Below are 26,571 nucleotides of genomic sequence, written 5' to 3' on the forward strand. Positions count from 1 at the left end.
CAGGTACTATAAAAGGTAGCTGCTCTGTTGTGTAGACTTAATATGTTGTTATCTAATATGGTGGTTTTTGAAACACTTCATTTTTCACTTGTATATATTTACTGTGCAATCCCTGCCCCTACATTTCTTAAGTTAGGATTTTTTTTTTTTTTTTTTTTTTTTTTTTGGTTTTTTTTTTCGAGACAGGGTTTCTCTGTGGCTTTGGAGCCTGTCCTGGAACTAGCTCTGTAGACCAGGCTGGTCTCGAACTCACAGAGATCCGCCTGCCTCTGCCTCCCGAGTGCTGGGATTAAAGGCGTGCGCCACCATCGCCCGGCTTAAGTTAGGATTTTTAATTTGGGTTGATAGTGCAATGTATAGCCTTGATTTTTTTTTTTTTTATGACAAATACAGTTTGGAATATGTATTGCATGCATATGGAGTAATGTGAAATTCTGACATGGTTTTATTCAGTTGGTCATTTTTGTTTATCGGCAGAGTGAAGATAGTCCAAGTCCTAAGAGACAGCGCCTCTCTCATTCAGTCTTCGATTATACATCCACATCACCAGCTCCCTCACCACCAATGCGACCATGGGAGATGACATCAAATAGGCAGCCCCCTTCAGTCCGACCAAACCAGCACCACTTCTCAGGGGAACGATGCAACACACCTGCACGCAACAGAAGAAGGTTAGTTGTGTGCTGTATTTCTTTACTTTCCTTCCCCTGGTGGGTTTGTGTAAGCATATTTGTAGTGTCAGCATATTTTTGTAGATATTTCATAAACATCAGTACATGCACATGTGTATATTCATGTATAAAATTATTAAAAGTTGGGCTATCTTAGGTTAAAGAGAGTTCATTAAGCTCTGCATTAGTAGGTAACGAGACTGAAAGAGACTAAAGTTATCTAAAGTCAACCTATGCCAGTATATATAAATTAAACTATCTTATGATTTAGGACTGATTATGAAGCTAGATTATAGCTTAAAGATAGATTATTTACCCAGTATCCCCAAAAGTCCTGCACTCAGTAACCCCCAACACACACTTCTTCTTATGGGCTAGTCTGCAATCAAGATAACTGAAAAATGGGTTCTATACTTCTGCCCTTTCCAGTGTTCTGTCATTTAAGAGCGTGACTACCAGGCAAATTATTTTATAGCTATTAAATATAAGTATATAGAAATAGGATTGTCTATAAATGTTATAGCTTACATACCTGGCTGTACATAGTTTTTTCCTATTTTATGGTGAACTGTTTGTTGTGCGTTCAGAACATGGAAAAAAATGTACAATCAAAAGGATAACATGAAGCAACTCCTCGGTTAAAACTGGCCTCTCATAAACTGCCCACCCATACCCATACTGTCTTGTTATGCGATGCCATGCCATGCCTTTTTTTCCCAAGGAAACAAATTGGATCTCCTGTTCATTGTAGTTTTGAATATATATTCCTTTTTTGTTTTGTTTTTTATTGTTTTTGTTTGTTTGTTATTATTTTGAGACAGGTTTTCTCTGTGTAGCCCTGGCTGTCCTGGATCTCGCTCCAATCTGCCTCTGCCTCCCCAGTGTTTGGATTAAAGGTGTGTGCCACCACTGCCCAGCAACCTGTATATATTCTTAAGCAATACAGTTTGGGATTTTGTTTTCATTTAGATGTATTAGTCTTTGGCTTTATTAAGTGTTTTGTGTTTAATGTTGACAGAAATTGAGCATTTATTTTTTACTGTGGTATAATCTTACATTAAAGTATGATAATTTATCCACTTACTATTGGTTAACAGTCATATCTAGGTCATCATTATTACTGTAAAGAGTACTATTAGAACCTTTGCATACACATCTCATTTGAATGTACAGAAGTTGCACCAGATAAAAACCTAAGATAGGAAATGGATGGCAGGATGTGTTTACAGATGAGATAGTAACTAGCTTTTGTTTGTAAATTTGGAAAAAGAACCATGCTCGCCGGGCAGTGGTGGCGCACGCCTTTAATCCCAGCACTCGGGAGGCAGAGGCAGGCGGATCTCTGTGAGTTCGAGGCCAGCCTGGTCTACAAGAGCTAGTTCCGGGACAGGCACCAAAGCTACAGAGAAACCTGTCTCGAAAAACCAAAAAAAAAAAAGAACCATGCTCTTCACTCATGGAGGAATAAGGGACACTTTGCACCCATAAAACAACAGTATGAATCACAACCCAGCAAATAAATACCCATGAGTCCACATTGAAGATAAACAACTAAGTAAATGATGAGAAGAAAGTGCTGACTTGGGCTGCCAAGATAGCTTAGGACATAAGAGTGCTTGTTGCCAAATCTGACAGACAGCATGAGTTTGAGCCCCGGACTCACTTATTGAAAGGAAAGCATGAACTCACGAAGGTTGTCCTCTGATCTGCAAAGACACACCACAGCATGCATCACCGTCCCCAATACTCCATTAAAAAGTGTAAAATAAGAGGGATGGTAACTTTTTCTTATGGAATAATTCTGTTAGTAAGCATAGAAGTGAGAGTAATAGAAAATCCCTGTCAGAGTAACGTAGTGATTCCTGCAGATCTATGCATGTTAAAATTGACTGGTGAATTTTATATTTAAATTGGTCAGTTTTTAAAATTGATTGGGAATCATAGCACTTATTTTATTTCTTAGCTTACCTTAGCATATATTATTTATAGGTAATAGATAATACAGAATCCTGATTGCTAAACATTATAGTAATGACCTTCTTTTTGGCATTTACCTTATTTTAGTCCTCCTGTTAGGCGTCAGCGAGGAAGAAGGGATCGTCTGTCTCGACATAATTCCATTAGTCAAGATGAAAACTATCACCATCTCCCTTACGCACAGCAGCAAGCAATAGAGGAACCTCGAGCCTTCCACCCTCCGAATGTATCTCCCCGTCTATTACATCCAGCTGCTCATCCTCCCCAGCAGAATGCAGTCATGGTCGACATACATGATCAGGTACAGTAACAGAATTCCCTGGAAATACCAAGAGTAGAAGTTTGTATTTTTCAAGGGAATTCATTGATTTTTGTTGTAGGTTTCTTTAATTCCTGAAATGCAGCTATTTAAGTTCTCCATTCCTTTTAGTAAAAAGAAATGTAACCAGGTGTTGTAACCCACACCTTTGATCCCAGTGCTTGGCAGCAAATCTTTGGGTTTGAGGCCAACTAGGGTTATAGTGAGACCTTGTCTGTAAAAATAATGAGAAAAATGTAATTTAAAATTCTACACAGGTTAAAAACTGAAAGAAAAAATTAAATATGAGAGAAGAATCAGTCTTAACAAGTGCTTTAAAGAATTGTTTAAAGAAAATTATAAAATTGTTGAGGAAATTTAAAGAAAATCTGTGCAAAAGATAAACATTGAACCTGAAAGATGCAGTTTTGTAAAACCTGTCAGTTCTTTTTTTTTTTTATTCTTTTTTAATTAAAATTTCCAACTGCTCCCCGTTTCCCATTTCCCTCCCCTCCTCCCACACATTGCCCCCTCCCCCCACTCCCCTCCCCCATCCCCACTCCTCTTCTCCTCCCCCCAGTCCATTCCCCCTCCCTCTCGATACTGAAGAGCAGTCCAAATTCCCTGCCCTACAGGAAGACCAAGGTCCTCAAACCTGTCAGTTCTTAATTAAAGGATAGAGTTTGTAGAATTAATGTAGTCCCAAATATAATTATAGTAATTTTTAGTACAATTTGAAAAGTTAATTCTAGTTTCTATGAGGCTTTTTTTTAATATATAATAATTGATAGCAGGAAGAAGCAAAATATTGTTAGTTTTTTAAAGTTTCTTTTTCTCTTCAAGACAGGGTTTCACTGTGTAGCTCTGGTTGTCCTGCAACTCACTGTAGACCAGGCTGGCCTTGAACTCATGGAGATCCCCCTGCCTCTGCTTCCTGAGTGCTGGGATTAAAGGTGTGCATCACCTCTACAAGCTTGTTTTTGTAAAGTTTTGTTCTTGCTCAGCCCCACATGTCTTTTATTGTACAATTACTTTCTTCAGCCCAGATATCTAAAGTACTACTTTTTACTTGTTTTTTAAGAAAATAATTCAGCCGGGCGGTGGTGGCGCACGCCTTTAATCCTAGCACTTGGGAGGCAGAGGCAGGCGGATCTCTGTGAGTTCGAGACCAGCCTGGTCTACAGAGCTAGTTCCAGGACAGGCTCCAAAGCCACAGAGAAACCCTGTCTCGAAAAACCAAAAAAAAAATAAAAAGAAAAAGAAAAGAATTAATAATAATAATAAAGCTTCAAGCAAATGGTTCTCGCACATGACTTTTAAAATTTTTTTATTTTTTATGTATGGGTATTTTGCCTATCTTATCTGAGGTTTCTGTCCTGCCCAGTCCCGCAGCCGTTCAGTCCCAAAGAAACACACTGAGGTCTACATTAATCATAAACTGGTTGGCCTATTAGCTCAGGCTTCTTATTAACTCTTTCTTACATCTTATATTAGCCCATTATTCTTGTCAGTATTAGCCACATGGCTTGGTGCCTTTTTCAGCAAGGCATTTTCATCTTGCTTCCTCTGCATCTGGGTGATGACTGCAGACTGCCTCTTTCCTCTTCCCAGAACTCTCCTGTTCTCCTTGCCCTGTCTGGTAGCCCCACCTATATACTTCCTGCTTGGCTACTGGCCAGTCAGCATTTTATTAAACAAGTATAAGAAACAAATCTTTACAGAGTAAAACCGTTGTCTCTCAGCATGCCCACATGTATGTCTGTATACTGTGTGCATGTCTAGTGCCTGTGGAAGCAAGAAGAAGATGTGAGATCCCCTGGAACAGGAGTTACAGATGGTTGTGAGCCACCATGTGAGTGCTGGGAACAAACCTGGCTCTTCACCACCGAGCCATCTCTCCAGCCCCAGAAAATGATTTTTCATTGGCTGCGTAGAAACAGGTAAAGACACATGAAGCCAAGCCTGACCATCTAAGTTCAATTCTCAGAGCCCACATGGCGCAAAGAGAGAACCAGTTCCTGCAAGTTGTCCTCTGACTTCAGTGTTCTCAAGCACAGAGGCACACATGAATGTGATAATGATATGGGGATAAGGAGATGACTCAGTAGATACTGGACCTGTCCCACAAATTTGAGGAATGGAATTAAGATGCACATAACAAGCAGTTGAGCAGAGTGAACTGCCTGTAATCCCAGAGGTGGAAATAGCAGATTGTGGAGGCAATGGAAAAGTCTAAATGGTTCGTAGCCTATGCCAAAAAATATTTAACCTTTCTAGTTTAGAGAAATGCAATTTTAAATCTATACTATAGCATTTTCCACTCTGATTTGCCAGCATGTTAGTATTACAAATCTGAGAAGAGATGCTAGGAATTGGGTCCTTTTAATTTACTGTTGGTATGATTTACTTCATGCAGCCTTGTCAGATGAATACATGATAATTTACTGTTTGAATGATTTAGTTCATGCAGCCTTGTCAGATGAATACATGATAATTTACTGTTGGTATGATTTACTTCATGCAGCCTTGTCAGATGATACATGATAATTTACTGTTGGTATGATTTACTTCATGCAGCCTTGTCAGATGATACATGATAATTTACTGTTGGTATGATTTACTTCATACAGCCTTGTCAGATGAATAACTGATAACATGGGGCTAGGCAGATCCAGAGGAGTTGAGTGCTTTCTCTCTTACAGGGAGCTTGAGTTTGGTCTTTGAGAAAGCTGTACCTAATTTAGATGGTTCAAAACTGCTTGTAACCCCAATTGCAGGGGTTCTGACATCTTCTGGCCTTCACAGACACGGGCATATAAATTCACATAGGCACACACATATACACTTGCATTCTCTTTTCTAAAAATTCAGAAATATATCCCCATCTCCTTACCCAGTATGGTTTGAGATAAATAATATTTCAACTAATATAAAACAGCATGGTGGGGGCTGGAGAGATGGCTCAGAGGTTAAGAGCACTGATTGTTCTTCCAGAGGTCCTGAGTTCAATTCCCAGCAACCACATGGTGGCTCACAACCATCTGTAATGAAATCTGGTGCCCTCTTCTGGCCTGCAGGCATAAATGCAGACAGAATACTGTAAACTAAATAAATAATCTTTTAAAAAAAACAGCATGGTGATTATGTGTTTGTGTGTTATATATTATGTATATGTATTATATATATAGCTGTGTTTGTATTGGTGAAAGAGTAATGGCAGTTTGAGTATCTACATCATGATAACTGTTAACAAATAAAGTATGCTTGAAGTGTCTGGTTAACCTCAAAAAAAAAGAAAAAAAATGAGGGGAAGACAAAGATGGCTGCATTATTATAGTCAGGAAGGGGAAGTTTGGCATTGCTTACGTAATTGTGGTGGGTGCTGGTAATTGAGCCCAGGGCTTTGAGAAAACACATTTACACTAAGCTCTGTATCCCCAAGGTATAATTTTTAATACCACCATTGTTTCACCTGTTGCAACTAAATAAAACTATTTTTCTGTTGGATATGCACAAGCACATAACTTGGGCTGAAGCGAGGTCTCGACAGCTATCTGTAACTCCAGTTGCAGGGTCTCTGTTGCTGCCTCCTAGCTTCAGCGGCACTGCACTCCGTGGCCCACAGATAGACGTGCAGGTAGAACACCCATATCAATATTTAAAGACAAAACAGAATAAATCTTTTCAGAAACCACAAGCTTTAATTTTTATAAAATGGTTTCTAGGAGTTTTGCTCTTTAAGGCAGACTGAAAGAGTCAGCACACAGTAAGTTGTATTTTATACATATGAGTCTTTGTCTACTTATGTGTGTGTGCACCACATGGATGCTTGGTGCCTGCGGAGGTCTGAAAAGGGTGGAGTTACAAATGCTCATGAGACACCATGTGGGTGCTGGGCACTGAACCCAAGTCCTCTGCAAAGACAAGTCCTCTGCACCACTGAGCCATCGCCAGCCCCTTTTTCAGTATTTTTGGTAAAGGGTTTAGCTCTAGTTCTGTGAGGATAATGTATAATCTTCATAGAGTTATTTTTCCTAATCGAAGACTAAATATTCTGAATGAAATAATGGAAGAAATAAGGAATGACTGTCACAGACCTATAATTCCAGCACTGGGAGGTGGAAGCAGGGGATCAGGTGTTCAAGGCCAAGTTTGGCAACATAATGAGAGACTAACTTGGGCTACGTAAGACTTGGGTTTCAAAAAATAAATGTGAAGGAAGTACATTGTGAAAATCTATAGCAGATGGGGATCAATAAATGTTTGTTTGGGCAGAGTCTCATTTATCCCAAGCTGTCTTTTTAATATACTATATGTGTAAAAAAAATGACCTTGAATTTCTGATCCTCTTGTCTCTATCCCCCAATGCCATGATTACATGTTTGAGCCACAATGCCTAGTTTATGTGGTGATGGGGTCAAACCCAGGAATTCATAATATGACAAGTACCATACCAACTGAGCTGCCTCTCCAGGCCCTCAAATGTTAATTTTTAAAATAGGTCATGTTTTCTCAAAAGTTTTACTTTTCTTTCCTAAAAGCTCCATCAAGGAACAGTTCCTGTCTCCTACACGGTAACCACGGTGGCACCCCATGGGATTCCACTCTGCACAGGTCAGCACATCCCTGCTTGCAGTGCACAACAGGTCCCAGGATGCTCTGTGGTCTTCAGTGGACAACACCTCCCTGTCTGTAGTGTGCCTCCTCCAGTAAGTCTGGGCCTTTATTCTCACTCGATCTTACTATTTAAAATAGCATGCCAACTGGGTTTTGTTTATGACTTAAAGTTCAGCAGTCCTCCCTTAGGATGGCTAACAGATACGATTTAAGAACTGTCTTAGTGGGTTCACTTGCAAGTAAAAAGTTTAATTTTACTGTAATAAAAATCTCAGGACAGGGCTGGAGAGATGGCTCAGAGGTTAAGAGCACTAGCTATTCTTCCAGAGATCCTGTCTTCAATTCCCAGCAACCACATGGTGCCTCCCAGGTACTTATAATGAGATTTGGTGCCCTCTACTGGCATACAGGGCATGCATGCAGGCAGAACACTGTATTCATAATAAATAAATAAATCTTTAAAAAAAAATCTCAGCACAATTATAGTGACCATTAAATAATTAGCTTTAAATTATGATGTATTCTATTTATTGGTTAAAATATATCCATTTATAGTGATAAAAATATATCCATTTACAGTGTCTTAAACCCTATTTCTTCCTATATATAAACAATAATTAAACCTTAATAAAGATTGACTTTAGACTTAGTAATGTAATATTCAGCAGTTGGCATTCTTAGCCCTTACTTCAGTGGGCTTCAGTGGGCACTCTTTTTTTTTTTTTTTTTTTTTTTTATGTATACAATGTTCTGTCTGTGTGTATGCCTGCAGGCCAGAAGAGGGCACCAAACCTCATTGCAGATGGTTGTGAGCCACCATGTGGTTGCTGGGAATTGAACTCAGGACCTTTGGAAGAGCAGGCAATGCTCTTAACCGCTGAGCCATCTCTCCAGCCCCCCAGGCACTCTTGAGAGCCTGTTTTGTTTTTCACCATGAGAAACCTGTTAATGAAAATGCGATTATCCCAATTTCTATAAACTTGATCTGGAAGGTAAAATTACTTGCTTAGCATCATAGAGATAATGAGATTTCAGACAACTAATTTTCCCTCTAAAGCTATATATTCTATCTTGTAATATTTTGACTCCAAATATTAGAAAACAATGAAGGTGGTTGTAATCAGGAAAGCGCTTGGGAATACTGATTATAAATTTAATCCCCTGGTCTGCCTGGGAAGTTAAAGCACACATACATGTGTCAGTGACAGTTTAGCAATTAATTCAGTGACCCAAGCTGGTCTCTGAGGAGCAGAATGAAGGATTGATGAGTTGGTTGTGAGGAAGAGGTCCTTTGCCTGCATAGCACTCCCTCTCCTTCATTTCATTTGATTAGAACAATTATACAATACAACCACACTGTTTACCATTCTTACTGATAGATACAGAAATATTCGAGTACTTAGTATGAGTTTTGGGAGGTGTGGTAATTTGATTCATACCTTTGTCAAGAAAATTGTATATTCTGACATTTTTAAACTAAAAGTAATGCTTTTCCCTTACAGATGCTTCAGGCCTGTTCGGTTCAGCACTTACCAGTACCATATGCTGCGTTCCCACCCCTTATTTCTAGTGATCCATTTCTTATACACCCTCCTCACCTTTCTCCCCACCATCCTCCTCACTTGGCACCGCCAGGCCAGTTTGTCCCTTTCCAGACACAGCAGTCACGATCGGTAGGTACTTCTAGTCATGTTTCTAGTTTTCCCGGGGTGTTTAAGTTTGGTTAATTAGTTTAGTAAGTGTAAGTAATTGCCATTTAAGCACTGTAACTTTGGTATTCTTAAAGCTCTTAAAGAATTAAAGAAACATAGGTAAATAAATTAGTTTAAACATACTTTAGAATTAGCTTATTTTTTCTTAGTTTAGTATCACTTAACTAAGTGAAATTTTATTGTTTCTTCATATCTGCAGTCTTTCAGGCAGCTCAAAGCAAAGTTCCTACCTGATTAGTTCTAGTTTTTCCCATTTTATGTAGTCTATGATTTTTAAGTCTATTGTGTGTGTACATTCTATAGTTGGGGGTAGGGTGGGCATGGCATGTGTGGAAGTCAGGACAACTTTGTGGAGTGGTTTTCTTCCACCTTTTATGTGCATTCTAGAACTGAAGTCAGTTTGCCAGCATTGCTCGTAAGCAACAGTACCTCCTGAGCCATCTCACTGGCCTCTAGCATGTATTTCTCAATTGAAAAATAGAACCCTTATAATTGTCAGTACTTACTGTTTTAGAAAGGGGGGAAGAGAGACAGGAGAGGCTGTGTGTGTGTGTGTGTGTGTCTGTCTGTCTGTCTGTCTGTCTGTCTATGTACAGCATGTGTGCAGGTGCCTATAGAAACCAGAAGAGGGCATCAGATCCTCCTGGAGCTGAAGTTTCAGTTTGTCGTGAACCACCCAATATGGGTGCTGGCTACTGAATTCTGCCTGTCAGAGCAACAACCTCTTAGCCATCTCTGCAGCCCCAAAGAGCTTCTTCCTCCTCCTCCTCCTCCTCTTCCTCCTCCTCCTCCCCCCTCTTCCCCTCCTTCTTCTCTTCACCTTCTTCTTCCTCCTCCTCCTCCCCTCTCCTCCCTCTTTTCTTTTTTCTCTTCTTTTTTTCTTGGCCTGTATGGTTTTTTTGGTTTTTTTTTTTTTTTTTTTTTTTTTTTTGGAACAGAGTCTCCTTTAACCCAAGTTTATGATACATTGTATTCTAGAAGCTTGAAACGAGGCCACCTATTTTAAGTTTAAGAAAAACACACTACATGGTATAAAGTACAGTGTGCTTTGTAGTCGTTGTTGACTTAGTGTTCATTGAGTTGGAGTCTCCCTGTGTGTCCCAGGCTGTCCTTAGTTTTCCTGTCTTCACCCCAAGTGTTAAGATTATAAGTATATGCAGGGCAGTGGTGGCGCACACCTCTAATCCCAGCACTCGGGAGGCAGAGGCAGGTGGATCTCTGTGAGTTTGAGGCCAGCCTGGTCTACAAGAGCTAGTTTCAGGACAGGCTCCACAGCTGCAGAGAAACCCTGTCTTGAAAAACCAAAAAAGAAAAAAAAAAATATAAGTATATGGTACCATGCCCAGCCACAGTATACTTCAAAAATTAAGAATGTCAGTTTTGTAAATAAGAATACTAATTCATATATTATCTAAAAGTCACATGTTGCTTTGACACCATGACTTTTGTAGTAGAGTGAATTTGTATAGCGTACCCCACTGTTCCTGCTTCTGAATTATACACACACCATATGCTCGTTCATCAGGGAGGCTCAGTGTCTGAGAATTCTCTGTTGATCAGGGTGTTATGACAGCTCAAACTTGAACTTCCATATAATTGACTTTTTCCCCTCCCATTTTAAAATTTAGAGAGCTTAAAGGACATGTGTACTATAATGGGTCACAGAAATGCTTAATGTATAATTAACACAAACTAAAAATCAAGGTAGGAAATGTTGCGTCCACCTGTTTTCGTTGGTTTTGTTTTTCGAGACAGGGTTTCTCTGTAGCATTGGAGCCTGTCCTGGAACTAGCTCTTGTAGACCAGGCTGGTCTCAAACTCACAGAGATCCACCGCCTCTGCCCCCCGAGTGCTGGGATTAAAGGTGTGCGCCACCACTGCCCAGCTGTATTTTAGTTTAGGACAACCTTGGCCTTGAAAATATTTTTTATTGTTTTATTATTTAAAAAAGCATCTGGAGCACATTGATTTCTTTTTTCTCTCCACAGCCTCTACAGAGGATAGAAAATGAAGTGGAACTCTTGGGAGAGCATCTTCAAGTGGGCAGTTTTACTTATCCCCCCTCGGCCCATCCCCCAACATTACCTCCGTCAGCTCCTTTGCAGTTCCTGACACATGATCCTTTGCATCAGGAGGTGTCCTTTGGCGTAGTGAGTCTTTATACCTTGTTACATTCATTTATTTGCTTGAGAGCTTATTTCAGTTGTTTTCAGTGTAACTCTGAAAATGTTCAGAGCTCATATATTCTGAAAATCACATGCATATGTATATTATCCTTGGCTGTTTTAGCTATATTATCATTAAAGAATTAGTGCCACCTGAATAGTAAGATTTTTAAAAATCAAACAAGTGGCAGTTAGGCCTGGTGGCATAGGCCTATAATCCCAGCACTGAGAAGGTAGAAGCAGGGGGATTATTTGCAAGTTCAAGCCTATCTTAGTCTGCAAGGCAAGTTCCTGGCCAGTCTAAGCTAGGTAGCAAGACCCTATCTTAAAAAAACAAGTTGGGAAACTGAATGTTCTGGTGCACACCTTTAGTCCCTGCACTTGGGAGGCAGAGGCAGCTGTATCTCTGAGTTGGAGGCCAGCCCAGGACAACTAGTGCTATGTAGAGAAACTTTGTCTCAAAAAAACAAAAAACGAAAAACACCAAGTAGGGACTAGCGAGGTAGCTCAAAGGGTAAGAGCACTTGCCATTTAAGTTCAATAAATAAATTATTTGACATTTGTTTGCAAACATAGAATGATCATTCTCAACCTTTGTCTCCTACAGCCTTATCCTCCATTTATGCCTCGGAGACTCACAGGGCGTAGTAGATACCGATCCCAGCAGCCAGTTCCACCTCCCCCTTACCATCCAAGCTTACTGCCTTATGTGTTGTAAGTTCCTTCTGCTTATTCTCTTGAGAGTGCTTTATGAGTGCCTTCTCTGTGGCATGTGACTTAGTATGTGTCAAAGCATGGTAAGTGGTTATGGGGTTACAGATCCAATTAAGGAAGAAATGGGGGAGGAAAAAAATCCAAGACAAATTGTTTAGCGAATTATAAGATAGAAAAATTTAAAGTATTTGCCACTTATACAGTTAGGATCACTTTTTAGAGATTTTAATTTGTGCCTTTTGCCTCTTAAGTGTGTATTGTATACCATGTGTGCATGCAGTACCTATAGATGCCAGAAGAGGACATTGGATCCCTGAAACTGGAGTTAGAGATGGTTGTGAGCAACTATATGGGTAGTGGGAACTGAACCCACATTCTCTGCAAGAACAGCAAATACTCTTATCTGCTGAGCCATCTTTTTAGCCCTGGAGTCACTTCAAAACAGACAAAACCCGTTTTTATATTTGTCATGCATGATGTAGGGGAGCACATGCATGCTACTGCTTGTGTGTGAAGGTCAGATGATACCTTGGAAAAGTCTGTTCCTCTACCATGTGAACTCTAGGAATCAAACTCATGATCAGGAGTGCTGGGAGGACCTTTACTGAACTATCTCTCTTAGGCCCTAGAATCACTTTCGATTATCCAGCTTTGATGGTATTTTTCTTGGAAAAGACAAGAAGTCATTTTTGCATTTTAGAACTAGGCTGTTGGGATTAAGTTTACTTGTAATGAACATTGCGGTTTAAATATGATAGTTTTTTATTTCCTTCTGACATAGCGAGATGCAGTAGACCAAGTCTAGAGTGTTTTGCTAGCATTGTGTCTATGAGAATGGATTCTTCTGTCCTTGGGTGTGCTCATGACCCTCCTGCTCCAGCCACCATGTCAGGAGTGGGAATCTGAGTGTGGGGTACACTGTCCTGTCCTTAAGTTCAATGCCAGTTTGCTAGATAGCAAAAGTACCATGCCAGGCAGGGTTATATAGCACGACCCCATCTCAAAGAAACAAAAGTTTAAAAAGAAAAGAAAGAGGTTCCTCTGCCTACTGCTTCTCTGGACAACATTTCCCAGAATGAAACACATTACTATTACTGATACCTCATTGGCTGGGACTTGGTCACATGTCTACACTTACTTTCTAGAACAAATATCTTAGCTCAAAGGTGAGCATCCATTTTGCATTAAAAGACATAAAAAACTTAATGAGGTTTTGTATTAAATCTATAGATTAATATGGTGGAATAGTGATAACTAGTGATTTTTCTAGTCTACTTATATTTTACTATTTATCCTAGCAGTTTTATATAGGCCTTACATGTTTTACTAAGTCTATCCCTACATTATTGCATTTATTAAGTGTCAGTATGTGCACGTATGCCTGTGTACACATTGCAGACTTTGGCCCACCTGTGGGAGTCAGATGGGTTTTCTCTCTCCATCATGTGGGTTCTGGGGATCAAGTTCAGATTATCCGGCTTAAACAGCTCCTTTACCTGCTGAGCCATCTCTGGCCTTCACAGCTGTCTTGTTGTGCTATTGTAAATGGCATGTTCTGCTCCTGGTAAAGCCAGTGCCCTTAAAGGGTTGCCGCTAGTAAACACTGACCGTTCTTCATCCATGTAATCTGACCTTTGTCCTCTGCCATTTGTATTCATGTACTAACATATAAACACTTCCTTGATGGTTTTCTTTGTAGATCAATGCTTCCAGTACCACCTGCTGTGGGCCCAACTTTCAGCTTTGAATTGGATGTAGAAGATGGAGAAGTAGAAAATTATGAGGTTAGTAGAGGAAGTGTGAATTTATTTAGGGAATATTGTGTAATGTCCTATACTTTCATATAAGCATTTATTAGATTAACTTTGCATTTTAAGATACAAATAAAATTTATAATTCATAAAATTGTTTAGCATCCCAAGGATTTTCCATATACCTATTATAGTAAGTAGACTGTTCTATTCTAGTTCAATTCCAGAGAGAGAATACAAATGATGAGGAAGTGGTGGGTTTTGATTATTTGTTCAGAAAAGATTTGTGGAAGCAAAGATGTTTAGAAAGGTGTTTTATTTTATTTTTGCATAAGGTTGAGGGAGCTCCATTGTGGTACATAGCATATGGTGTGCGGCTCAAGTGGAAGGAGAGTGGACCTGGCTGGTGATGCTGCACTCGAGTTTTAGGCTTAGCCCAGGCTACATAGTAAAGACCTTGTCTTAAAAAAAAGAAAGGGAGAAAATGGAGATTTGAGGCGTGATATTGGGATTGGTGCTTCATAGTCTGAGTCGGGAGGACCCTGAGTTCAGGATTAGCCTGAGCTATATGGCAAGACACATGTCTTTGTAAAAAAGGTTAAAGCAGATAAGTAATGAGCCATTAAAAATCCAGGAAGAATGAGATACTAGTGTAAAATCAATAAACATAATTGTAACATCCTAAGATGCATCAAATGTTTTAAATATGAATTTATGTTAAATACTTGTAAAAACCCAATTCACTCATTAGTCTTTTTTATCTTTCCTTTTCTTCATATACTACTGGGTACAGTTTGATGTGGGGGAAGTTCCTCATAAGAAAATTTCTTTGAATAATGGTGGAATTGGTATCATTTTGCCAGTCTTGAATTAATGGCACCACATGATCCTGAGTCCCTAGTGATTTAATAGTGGACACAGTGGGCCTGATGAACACAGAAGATCAGATCTTTCAGTGCACAGAAAGTTTAGTGGGCGAAAAATGTACTGAACCAGATAGGTCAGGAGTGGAAAGTTAGTTAGTAGGGTCACATTGGGAATGTCTTGTATTTTTGATTGTTTTTATTTCGAGACAGGTTCCCCATGCCGACCTCTAACTTGTTATATAGCCTTGAACTTCTAATTATTCCTGCCTCTGCCTTTCAAGTGCTGCTGTAAATGGTTCTACCATGTTTTTACAAGACTTGACATATGAAACCATGGTAGCGTTGGATCCTAATTTGAATAAAATACTTGTTTTGAAAATAATTAGTATTTGAACATTAATTGGGTATTGTTAAATTTTTTGACACGATGCCATTATTGTGTATTTTGTTTAATTTTTTATGGGTATAGATGTTTTGCTTGCATGTGTGTTTGTGTGCCATGTATGTGCCCGATGCCCTTGGAGTCCAGGAGTGTGTCAGATGGTTGTGAACCCCATGTGGGTGCTGGGAATTGAACTAGGATCCTCTGGAGGAGAAGCCAGTGCTCTTAAGTGCTGAGCCATTATCTTATTTAGGTTTTCAAATGAAGAGACATCAGGACCATGGCAACTTTTATAAAGAAAAACACTTAATTTGGGTAGCTTACAGTTTAATATTTTGTCCATTATCATCATGGTGGGGTGTGGTAGTATGTAGGCTGGCATGGTGCTGGAGAAGGAACTGAGAGTTTTACATCTTGATCAGCAGGTAACAAGAAGCAAATTGAGTTCTACTCTGGGTGTAGCTTGAACATAGGAGCCTGCCCTACGACCTGTTAACAGTGCCACTCCCTATGGGCTCATAGGGGCCAATTACATTCAAACCACCACAGCCATCTTTTCAGCCCTATTGTGTTCTTTTGAAAAGTCTTCTCTTTAATAAGTTATGTAGTAGGTGTAATCCACCTCCGTAATGCTCATTTTGCAGGTGTTAAAGTAATTCATACAGTTCAGTCATATCTAAACTAATGTCTTTAAAACTATTGTTTGTGTGTATCTGTCTGTTTACATGTCTGTTTGGGTGTGTGCCTTTGCCATGACGTGTAGTAATTTGTGGGAGTTGGTTCTCCTGTCTTGAGATGAATTAAGCCAAGGTTGTCAGGTTTAGTGGCAAGTGCCTTTACCTGTTGAGTCAGAGACATTTTTATTAGAGCAGCTGATCTGTTGCATATTCATCTCTGTACTGTATTAGAAATGGGTCTGTTTTTGGTAAAAGCATCCCATAATTCTTGTGAAATTGGTTTTTACTCTCATGGTGACTGTACCCTTCCTCTCCTGAAAAATACCACTTAAAACAGATCCAGGAGAGATTGACTTCTAGACTGGACATGACAGTTCTTTTGGTCATAGAAAGATTGACTGAAAGCAAATGTGAAAAATCTTAAAATGTCAGGGTGCAGTCTCAGAAATATGAAAGGAGTCAAGTTAAGGTTGTTATCCTAGGAACCTCACTCAGTTCTAGCCTAAGTAAAGTTTTTTTTTTTATAAAATAAAAGACTTAAGTTATGGACAGAGACTGCACTTTTGTTTCTCAGCTGCTCAGACCCAAATAATCACACAGAAACTATATTAATTACAACACTGTTTGGCCAATGGCTTAAGCGTGTTTCTAGCTAACTCTTACATCTTAAACTAACCCATTTCAATTATGTTGTATTTTACCATGAGGCTTGGGGTTTGTTACCTTACATCTTACTTCTTGGGCGGCTACATGGCATCTACCTTCTTTCTCCCTTCATTCAGTTTAGTTTTCCTGCCTAGCTATATTCTGCCCTGTCATAGGTCATAGCAGCTTCTTTATTAACCAGTGGAAATAAAACATATTCCCAGCATGCAGAGGGGCATCCTACACTAATAAGTGCTGGCATGTTGCCCTCACACCAGTAATCCCACCCCTTGAGAGCTTGAAACAGGAATGTTGCCATGAGCTTGGAGCTAACCTGAGCTACATTCTAAGTTCCAAGACAGCTTAGGCTACAAAGAGATCTTGTTTTAAGGGAAAAAAATTAATTAAATTAAAAAAAAAAAAAAAAAAAAAAAAAAAAAGAAGTTGCTCCATTGGATGGCCAAAGAGATGGCTCAATGGGTAAACGCTCTTGCCACTAAACCTTGATGACCTGAGTTCAATCCCTGGGACCCACCCACCTGGTGCAAAGAGAATTGATTCCCCCCACCACACACACACACTGTCCTCTGACCTCTGCATGTGCACATATATGAGTAATTAAACTATCATATTACTCCAGTAGAAAATGTAAAGAAAGATGAAAATCTCTCTCCTTTCCCTTCCCGTAGGCCCTGCTAAACCTGGCAGAACGACTGGGAGAGGCGAAGCCTCGGGGACTGACTAAAGCAGATATTGAACAGCTTCCCTCCTACAGGTTCAACCCTAACAACCACCAGTCGGAGCAGACTTTGTAAGTGTGTTTGTTTCTTAGTCACAATAGCAGGGGTCTGTCGTTAGGAGGTTTAAATATGGAATGGGCTGAAGTTCATCAAGTTCACCTGGTTAGTGTATTTAGCATGTTTGTAAAGTTGTGCAACCATTACCACAGATGTAGACCGTGTCATTGCTGCACAGAGCGGTTTCTTCTCTCTTGCTAGTAGCTAACTCCCTGTGTCTTCTTGACCCTCCTTCTTCATGCTTTATCTCCTGACTCTAAATGTCACATGTCTGGACTCCTGTAATACAGTGCTTCTCAACCTCATGTTATGGCGGCCCCCAACTCTATTATTTTCTTGCTACTTCATAACTATAATTTTGCTACTGTTGTGAATTGTAAATATCGAATATGCAGGATATCTGATGTGTGACCCCTGTGAAAGGGCTGCTTGATGCACCCCACCCTCCAGAGGTCACAGTCCACAGTTTGGAAAGACAGTGCTATAGTATCATAGTCTTTAGTCTGCCCAGAAAGTCAACATAGCATAACTTTTTTTCAGGTCCAGGTAGCAGCTTGTATCAAACATTCATTTTTATGGCTAAAAATACTCCATGGTATAGATATACTATGTTTATCCCTTCTTTAGTTGATGGACATTTGGGTTGTTTTCACTGAGTTTTTTTTTAATTTATTTTTTGCATGAGTGCTGTGTATGAACACCTGCAGGCCAGAAGAGGGCATCAGATCCTATTACAGATGGTCGTGAGCCACCATGTGGGTGCTGGGAATTGAACTCAGGACCTCTGGAAGAACAGCTAGTGCTCTTAACTGCTGAGCCATCTCTCCAGCCCCCACTGTTTGACTCTTACAAATAATGGTTTATTATATACTTTATATATATATTATAAACTTTATATACTCTTAGATCACAAAAATTTACTGTTTTTCCCCTTAATCTAGAATTTTGATCCATTGTTTTTAGATAAATTATTTTTGCATACGTATATGTTTGTTGTATGTGTGCAGGTACACATGCGTGTGTGCGCGCATAGAGGTCTTTTCAACCATTCTCCACTTTAAGGCAGGGACTCTCACTGGTTCACTCAACCTCCTTGATTCACTAGCCAGCTTGTCTCAAAGAAAAATGGTTAACACTGAACCGTCTCTCCAGCTCCTTAACCAGAGATGTTTTGACAATCTGTTAGTAAAGAACCCTAAGTAAATCTACCTTAGCATCATCATTTTCAGGAATAGTGGTAATTTTAAAAAATAAATAATATTTTGATAACCGAGAATGACTTTGTAATTGTGATAGTCATAACAAATAAAAAACCAAAAATGTGCTCTTTTCCAGGTGTGTAGTATGCATGTGTGATTTTGAGTCAAGGCAGCTTCTTAGAGTCTTACCCTGTAACCACGAGTTCCATGCCAAGTGTGTCGATAAATGGCTTAAGGTAAAGTGATCATGAGTACAAAGAAAGTACTTTGCAAGTATTTCTTTGCATACTCTTAATTTATGTGAATAAAATATGCATAATTTAAATAGTCAAGTTTGAATTTTTTGTAGAATGTGCTAATTAAGCAGTTTTGTAACTAATAAAGAAGTCAGTTAAGGAGACCTGGTGTCTGGTCATACCTGTAATCCTAGCACATGAAGAGAGGCTAAGGCAGGAACGTGAGATCTATCTAATGAAGAGAAGGAATGAACAAACTAAATCATGAAATGAAGAGTATGAACTTTTAGGAAAAACAAAACAAAAACGTGGCTTGTGTAAAGCCCTAATGTGTGAAGAAGGAATAGTCAGGGAACCACAAGTCCCTGCAACTAAGGTCGAGAGTGAGGGCGTGAGGGGAGAGGTGCACAAAGGGAGGGCTCAGAATGTATGTGGTTATTGCAAAGCCATTCTAAAGCATGTGTGAGTTTAGACTTGATTCGGAAAGCAAGGGGAAGGGTGTGGCTACAGTCGTGTTTTAAAAACCTCATTGGCCACTGTTTAGAGACAGACAGGAATGGGACAGGAAGGATGGTTGTTGCGGGAAGAAGATGGAGTAGGTTAAGGGTGAGCCGGTCACACTGTGTTGTGACAGTCAGATGACAGGACCGCCCTCTCTGAGCTCCATCCACCGTGATGTGTGCTGTGGCAGGTTTGGTGAGTGATGGAGTGTAGAGGTAAGACAGTAAATAAGTGATCATTGTGTTTCCCTGTCTGTGGAAATAGAGAAAAAACTGCTTTAGGAGCCAAGGAAAGGAGTAAGTGGAACCATGTATGTATGACCTTATCCTGTTTATCCCAGCTCTCAAGAGGCAAAGGCAGGTGAATGTCCTTGAGTTGAGGTCAGCCTGATCTACAGGACAAGTTCCAGGACAGCTAGAGCTACAAAATAAACCCTGCCTCAAAAAAAAAAAAAAAAAAAAAAAAGGTGAAGGAAGGCTAGGGCCAGGCTCTTGGGATATTCCTACTCTCCTAGCTCTCAAGAGTAGGTAGGAACGGGAGAATGAGAAGTTCAGTGCCCAAAGTCCCTGTTTCAAAAAAAGAACTAGATTAGTGTGTTTGACACCTTGGATTTAATCCCCAGCTCCACCTGTGGTGTTCTCCAGGTGGGGTTGGAGGGGAGGCAGAGCAAGGTTTTGATTTTAAGTTATTTTCTAAGCTTTTCCAGACTAGCAATAGATAGCAAGTCTTGTTTACGAGTTTAACAAAGTCAGTCTTGAGATTTGTGTAGGTTGTCTTGCTTTGTTTTGTTTTTTATTGTGTTGTTTTATTTTAAAAAAAGGGTCTCATGTAGCTTAGGCTGGCTTGAAACTCTTAATCCTCCTGCCTCTACCTGCAAGTGTTAGGATAGCAGGTTTGCACAGCCGCCCTGGCTTAGAATTGGTTTGTTTTTAAGGGCTCAGAATATAAAGATCTTACGGGATTATCGGTAGACCTGGGTACTTCACTAGTGAGTATGAGATGCGACTCCAGTGAGCTTCCTCTTGTTTTTCAGGGAAATCGTACTTGCCCAATTTGCCGAGCTGATGCTTCAGAAGTACATCGGGATTCAGAGTGACCAGCCTACGAGCACAGATTTAGTTTGGGTGTTCCTCATCACGTGTATATATGGACTATCCATTGAACTTAACCTGTGTGGCTTCCAGCCCTCCCTTTACCAAAAGGGTCAATGGACCTTTCTTTGCACTGTGTGACTTAATCAACTATAAAAGCTTACAATTAGTCTTCACAATTATGGGATTGTTATACTAACTGTGTGATTGGAACTCCAAAGATCTTTTCTTTAGCTTAATTTCGTGTGTGCACTAACATTCCCTGGTTTTTGTGTGATCATTCCGAGTGTTGCTGCAAGATTACAGTGGACGTGATCTTTTAGCATGTGCTTTTATAAAAAGTGGTAGCTCCAGATGATATAGCAATCTACCTTCTATAGAGCCTTCAGAAACTGTGAGTGGAAATGAGTGCAGCGTGTGAACTGTGTGAGAGAGTGTGCAACTACATGTGTGTGGGCATGGTAGCTACTGTGTGTGTGAGATCCTATGTACCAGCATGTACCAAGAATGTGTGTGTAGTTTTAATTATGCTGCAATGTATAATCTGGTGTGTTATTTAAACAGCACTAGTACTGTACACTGGTTTTCCCCTTGTGTTTGCTGTTGCACACTGATTGCTAAGGGTGCATCAATTCTAAGCATTGAATACTCCGTCCCCTTCCCTCCCAAGGAATGGAATGAGCAAAGCCTTCTTCCTTTGCTTCAGGCAGCTGTCCCTTCTCTTCTCTGTGATCCTAAGTGGGTCACTTAAGAAAAAATGTCAGATTCTCACTCCATGACCTGATTTTTTTTTTCTTCAATTCTGTTGTAAAAGAAACTTTTAAGTCTCCAACTTGCTATTTCCAAAAAGAAGGTGCAATATCATACATCCTCATTAGCAATATCGGCATTTCAGTCGGTGATCTGAGTGCCACTACTTCTTGTTTTTCCTTTACATTTCCAGTAGCGTTTTACAGAAAGGACCTGTGATTTTATTCATGTGTAGATTTGTAGTCTGTTTCGAAGATGTTTGAGTAATATATTTTTATGAACACCACTGGTCCCATAAGTATCGCCTTCTTGACTTCCCGTAGAACAAAATCTGTTATCTAACAGCCTGGTTTCTGGTGTGTGTTCTTCGCTCAGGCCTGCATGGGTAACTAAATTGGTCTAAGAGAGCTATTCTGTCAGTGTTAATTGGATTTCCACATTCTGGTCCTGAAGTTCTCTAGTTCTTTTCCTCAGTAAGCATTCTCGTTGAAACCTTGTTTCAGGATGATTGAGTGCTGGGACAGCTCCCTTCTTAGGTCTGGTTTGCTTTGATGGCTTACTCTTTCTCTTTTATGTCAGAATGAGAAAAAGCTTAATACAACAGGTGCCCAGAATACTTGCAGTGTAAATGAAGATTGGATTTTGTATAAAAAATAATAATGCTGTCAAACAGGAATTGACCTTTATTTAATCGGAAATGATACATAGCCGTGTAAAACAAGACAGATTGACCGTAAATCGGATGGTTGGAAGTCACTTTTCAGCAGTTGGATTCCTTCCTCCTTCTCAGTGTGCTCAGCCTTGTCTGCCTCTTTGTGAGTTCTCGGCCTCTGTCTGCAGCCGCACGTGCTGCAGCCTACGGCCACACTGCGACACTTGGCTGCTAACCTCACTCGACTTGCAGTTGGCACTGGGCCTTTTTTTTTACTCTGACAGGGAGAGTGTTCAACTACTTGCTACTGCCGTGTTCCTTACCCTCCCTTGAAGTCTCTAAGCTCACCACAGCCTAGAATTCAGGAAAGTCAATCCACACAGAAGCACAATTTTGTCTTCTTCCAGACACTGTTGCCTCTCTAGTCAGACAATAGGATTTGACCTATTTTCTGTTTGCCCTAGACTTAAGTGTGTCAGAAATACACTGAAACAATGGTGAATGCACGTGTTACTTTTAAATCATTAGGATACCCCCTCCCGTTCCTAATGATAAAAAGGTGTGTTAAAGTCAAAATTAATGGCTTATAATAGTCATCTCCAAATCACATACAGTTTAATCTTTATTTTTTAATTTAAAGAAATCATGTTTAAAATGACAAGTCCATATTATATATACACTTATATAGCTGCAGAAACTTTACACCTGTGCAGCTCTCATATGACACTGCTCCACTCAGTATTTGTTTTCCCGATGCACATAAGTGAAGCACTTTCCTCGTTTATAGAGATACTGACTACCAAGGCACACTGTGCTAAGACCGGAAAGCAGCCTTTCTTTATTCTGTCGATAGTTGCCATGACGTTCCCTTTCCAGTAGATTTTTTCTTTTTTTTAAAAGAAGTAGTTGGCAATTTAGGAGGCAGCAGGTCTGTCCTGGTAAAATTGTGTTTTGCTGTTATGACTGCTGTCTCCGTGGGGTATCTTCTCTTAGCACAGAACTGTTAGAGAAGAACCAGACTTTTGTTCATGGTGTGGTTGGTGTATTTTAGGAGCATACCTGGTGTGATCTCTTAGTGACCATGGTGGGCATCTTTGTGGCCAGAAGATGAGAAAGTGCAGCTGGCTTCTGCCTAACCGTCATCCCTGGGAGATGCACTGGGTGGCAGATGGATGTTGGTAGCCTTCATCCTCTTCCTCCTAGAACAATGTTGGCTTTACCGTCTTAACTCAGCTGTGGAGTTTTGTTGTTCTTTGTTTGTTGGTTGGTTGGTAGGTTTTAGATTTGGGGTTTGGGCCTTTTGGTTTGTGTGGGGTTTTGGTTTTTTTGCATGAATCACCATTATTTTGTATTTTTAACTCCAACCTCAACAAAACAACTCAAGGCCTCTAAGTATCAAGATACCATACTAATATTTTCCTGTCCTGAATTTTTTTAGCAGAATCTGAAATTGTGAAAGCATATTAGATTTTCTACACTCCCTGAACTTTAATTTGCTAGAATTCTTAATTTGGGCCTCTTATGAAAATTTCCAGTGTGATCTGCCTGCCAGCTTCCGAGAACACTTTCACAGTATCTCTGGGCCTTCTCGAGTCTGCTCCCCATAGTGCATCTGGTTACCTCATGTTGCTGTTTGTTTAAGATTATGAAAACTCACGGGGTGTTTGTTGGAATCATTTGCTGAGTCATTTCCTTAAATCATATTCCATTGTATCAGTTAACATATAGTTTTAAATGTATGTATTATAAATATCTGTAACCAAATCATTTGAAGGCTTGATAAATTTTTAACAAAGTTTGTACATTTTTTATGAAAGTTACTAGTAATGCTTTACTAAGTAGTGCAATGAATTTTTATTTTTAATCCCTGTGCCCAATTTTGGAGTTGAGAGGGTTGTTGGTAATAAATGTATGATGTACACTTAAAATATCTGTTGTGTTTCATGTTAGGTATGTTTTAGGAGCTGTGTTTACAAAGGGGTGTGTGTGATAGGATACAGCAAGGTGGTAGAGCCGCATTGGTGCTCACGCTGAGTTTAAAGTGTAGTCTTTGGTGTTGATTTAAACAACTGGAGTTACAAAATGAGCATGGTAACATAGGTATCTACTTGTTTCCTTAAAAGACCAAGCAATCAGCAGAAAATGTAGCCACACGTGGGTACATGCATATCTAACAAGCTGCAGATAAAGGAAACTTAACCATCTCTTCTCTATGTCTCCCTGCAGCACCTTCTCCCATGAACCATAAGATACAGAAAACAGCCCATGTAACTGGGAAAGCAAGTGTACATTAGGGGCAGTTTACAACCAAGTTACTGTGAACGTAACAAGGTGAAAGGACCCTCTGTTCATTGTCATACATGGTGACTTAAAATGTAAGAAATCTGCTGACCTATTTACTTGAGCAGGTGTCTGATACCCCACCAGCAAAAGCATTCAGAAATCCTGAGTTATAAGCCATAACCTGAAAAAATGGCTGTTCTAAAAAGCCATGGGCTCCTCAGCAAATATTCTTTCAACAGGAGTGGAAGTATCGGTGCTGATGCTCTAAGGGCCTCGTCTTTGCCAAGTGTTTACAGTGCTCTCCTGGGTTGGCTTTGGTGATATCACAGGCATCTCAAATGTGCCCACAGACATCACTGGCTACAGTGTTTAACAGAGCAGAAGCTTCTGTTTACACTACAGAGTAAGATTTCTGAAAGGTGTGGTCAGGTCACACCTGTCTGAAGTGTAGTCGTGTAAGACAGTTTAGTGGCCACGTTTAAAAGCAGAAGAATTGGCCAGGTAGAGTGCTTCCTTAGTCCTGGCTTCAGTCCCCGACTGGAAGGAAAAAAATGTTATTCAACCCGTCCTATATGCTTTCAGTATATATGCTGTTGACCCCAGCACTTGAGGCCAGCCTGGTCTACAGAGTGATTTACAGGTCAGACTCCAAAGTAACAGAAAAAAAAAAATCTTTTGTATTTTCTCAGAACTTGTATATTAAAGCACATCTAATTTAAATTGGCCACATTGTAAATATTCAGTAACCCATGGAAGTGGCTGCCATACTAGATGGCTCAGATCTAGACCACTGTGCTGTATTATCTGGTTTCCCAGGAACTGCAAGTTAAGACGGGTAGTGTTTGCTTGTAATCCTGACACATGCTGGAAGGTTTAAGGTTGTATTTAGGGGGATGGGCTTTAAATGGACCTTACTCTCCTGGCCTCAACTTCTTTTGTGTGTATGTGTACAGAGGACAACTTTGGATGTTACTCGGTGTTCCTCTTGTTCTTTGAGACGGGGTCTCTCACTGGCCTGGAGCTTGCTGAGCAGGCTAGGCTGACTGACTGTGAGCCCCAGAGGTCCTTTTGCCTCCTCCTCCTTAGCACTGGGATTACAAGTGTGTGCCACCATTCCCAGCTCTGTTTTGTTTTGTTTTAATGTGGGTTCTGGGAATCAGACTTTGGGTCCTTGTGCTTGCAACACATAACTGACTGGCTATCTCCCCTTGCTATTAACAGAGTAAATTATATTTATTGTTAGACAATTTTATACATGTAAACAATGTATATTGGTCATATGCATTCCCAGTTTGCCCCTCCCATCCCCCCAGGCATCTTCAACATGTCTCTGGTTCCCATTTTTTGTGACTGTGATAGCTATTCTTGGTTGTCATCTTGACTGCATCTGCAGTTAACAAACACAAACATCTGTGTATGCCTGTGTGGGATTTTCTTCTTGATTATGTCATTTGAAGTAGGAAAAACCACTTTCAATCCATATCTTTTGAAGTGAGAAGATACACCTTTAATCTGGGCCATGCCTTTTGTTGGCAAGCCTGTATAAAGGACATAGAAGAAGGACGTTCTTGCTCTTGATGACAAGTCCATTCCTTCACTGGATCAAAGCCTACTACTTCGAGATTCCAGAGTATACTGAAGACCAGCTGAGACATCCAACCTCATGTATTGAAGAAACTCCTGGATTCTTTCACCTTCCATTTTGGGTAGACAGCCACTGTTGGACTAGCTGGACCACCGCTTGTAAAGCATTCTAATAAATTGCCTTAATATCTTTTCTACAAATTCTGTTTCTCTAGAGAACCCTGACTGAAAGCACTCATTGAGTCCAATTAGTTGCTGCCTGTTGGAATATTGGCTTATCTTGGCTTGGTTTTTGTACAGGTAACCATAGCTGCAGTGAGTGAGTTCTGCCATGTCCTGTCCAGAAGACAGCATTTCTCAGTAACCGTTACATTCTTTCTTCTTCTTCCTCATTCTTAGCCTTTGGGAAGAGAAGGTGCAGAATCAAACTTCTAAGTTTTATCATTCTTAAATTATATATCATGCCTTAAATTATAGTCAGATTAAAATGCACTTCACTTTGAATAGCTAATGTAATTTGTTATGGTGTAAAGATTCGCTTTAAAAGCAGGTTTAGTTGCTATGAACAATATGCTGCCCTCGTACAATTCAGGAACCAAGTTCCTAGGCCTGGGACTATAGCTTGGGTGGTAGGGAACCTGCCTAGCATCACACAGACTGAGTATGGTGGCACCAGCACTTGGAAGCAAGAGGACGAGGAGTTCGGGATAGCCTTAACTACATATGAGTTCATCCTGTGTCAAAAGATCCCAACCATGTTTGCTTAACGCCTTTAGAATCCTCAACTATTTAAATAGATATATTAGAGAAATAAATGGTGGTCAGGTCTAGAGAGATGATTCTGCTCTTACAAGAGGTTGCTGTTTTTGCCAGGAGGCCTGAGTTTGGCTCTCTCACCCAGCAGCTCACGATGTCTTAATTCTAGTTCCCTGGCACCCAGTACCCTCTTCTGTCCTCTGGCACCTACACTCTGTGCTCACCCACACAGAGGTTAAATTGGGTT

At 40.1% G+C, this 26,571-nt stretch overlaps 1 protein-coding gene across 7 annotated transcripts in view; it reads left to right on the top strand.

The window, feature by feature from the left end:
- The window catches only part of Rnf38 (ring finger protein 38), a 100,265-nt gene extending 74,525 nt beyond the window's left edge, over positions 1-25,740 (top strand). For 6 of the 7 annotated variants that reach the window (XM_057790359.1, XM_057790364.1, XM_057790362.1 and 3 more), the window contains 10 exons: positions 478-671; positions 2,736-2,949; positions 7,488-7,655; positions 9,066-9,236; positions 11,264-11,425; positions 12,048-12,154; positions 13,854-13,938; positions 17,165-17,286; positions 18,608-18,707; positions 20,242-25,739. In XM_057790359.1, the coding sequence (XP_057646342.1) occupies positions 478-671; positions 2,736-2,949; positions 7,488-7,655; positions 9,066-9,236; positions 11,264-11,425; positions 12,048-12,154; positions 13,854-13,938; positions 17,165-17,286; positions 18,608-18,707; positions 20,242-20,304 (1,386 nt within the window). In that variant the 3' untranslated portion in view covers positions 20,305-25,739. Of the gene's footprint in view, positions 1-477; positions 672-2,735; positions 2,950-7,487; positions 7,656-9,065; positions 9,237-11,263; positions 11,426-12,047; positions 12,155-13,853; positions 13,939-17,164; positions 17,287-18,607; positions 18,708-20,241 lie in introns of all 7 variants that reach the window. The other variant, XM_057790358.1, reaches the window with a different exon arrangement.
- The last annotated feature ends 831 nt before the right edge of the window (positions 25,741-26,571 follow it).

The sequence above is a fragment of the Chionomys nivalis genome, chromosome 16, assembly GCF_950005125.1.
Source record: "Chionomys nivalis chromosome 16, mChiNiv1.1, whole genome shotgun sequence".
Taxonomy (NCBI): domain Eukaryota; kingdom Metazoa; phylum Chordata; class Mammalia; order Rodentia; family Cricetidae; genus Chionomys; species Chionomys nivalis.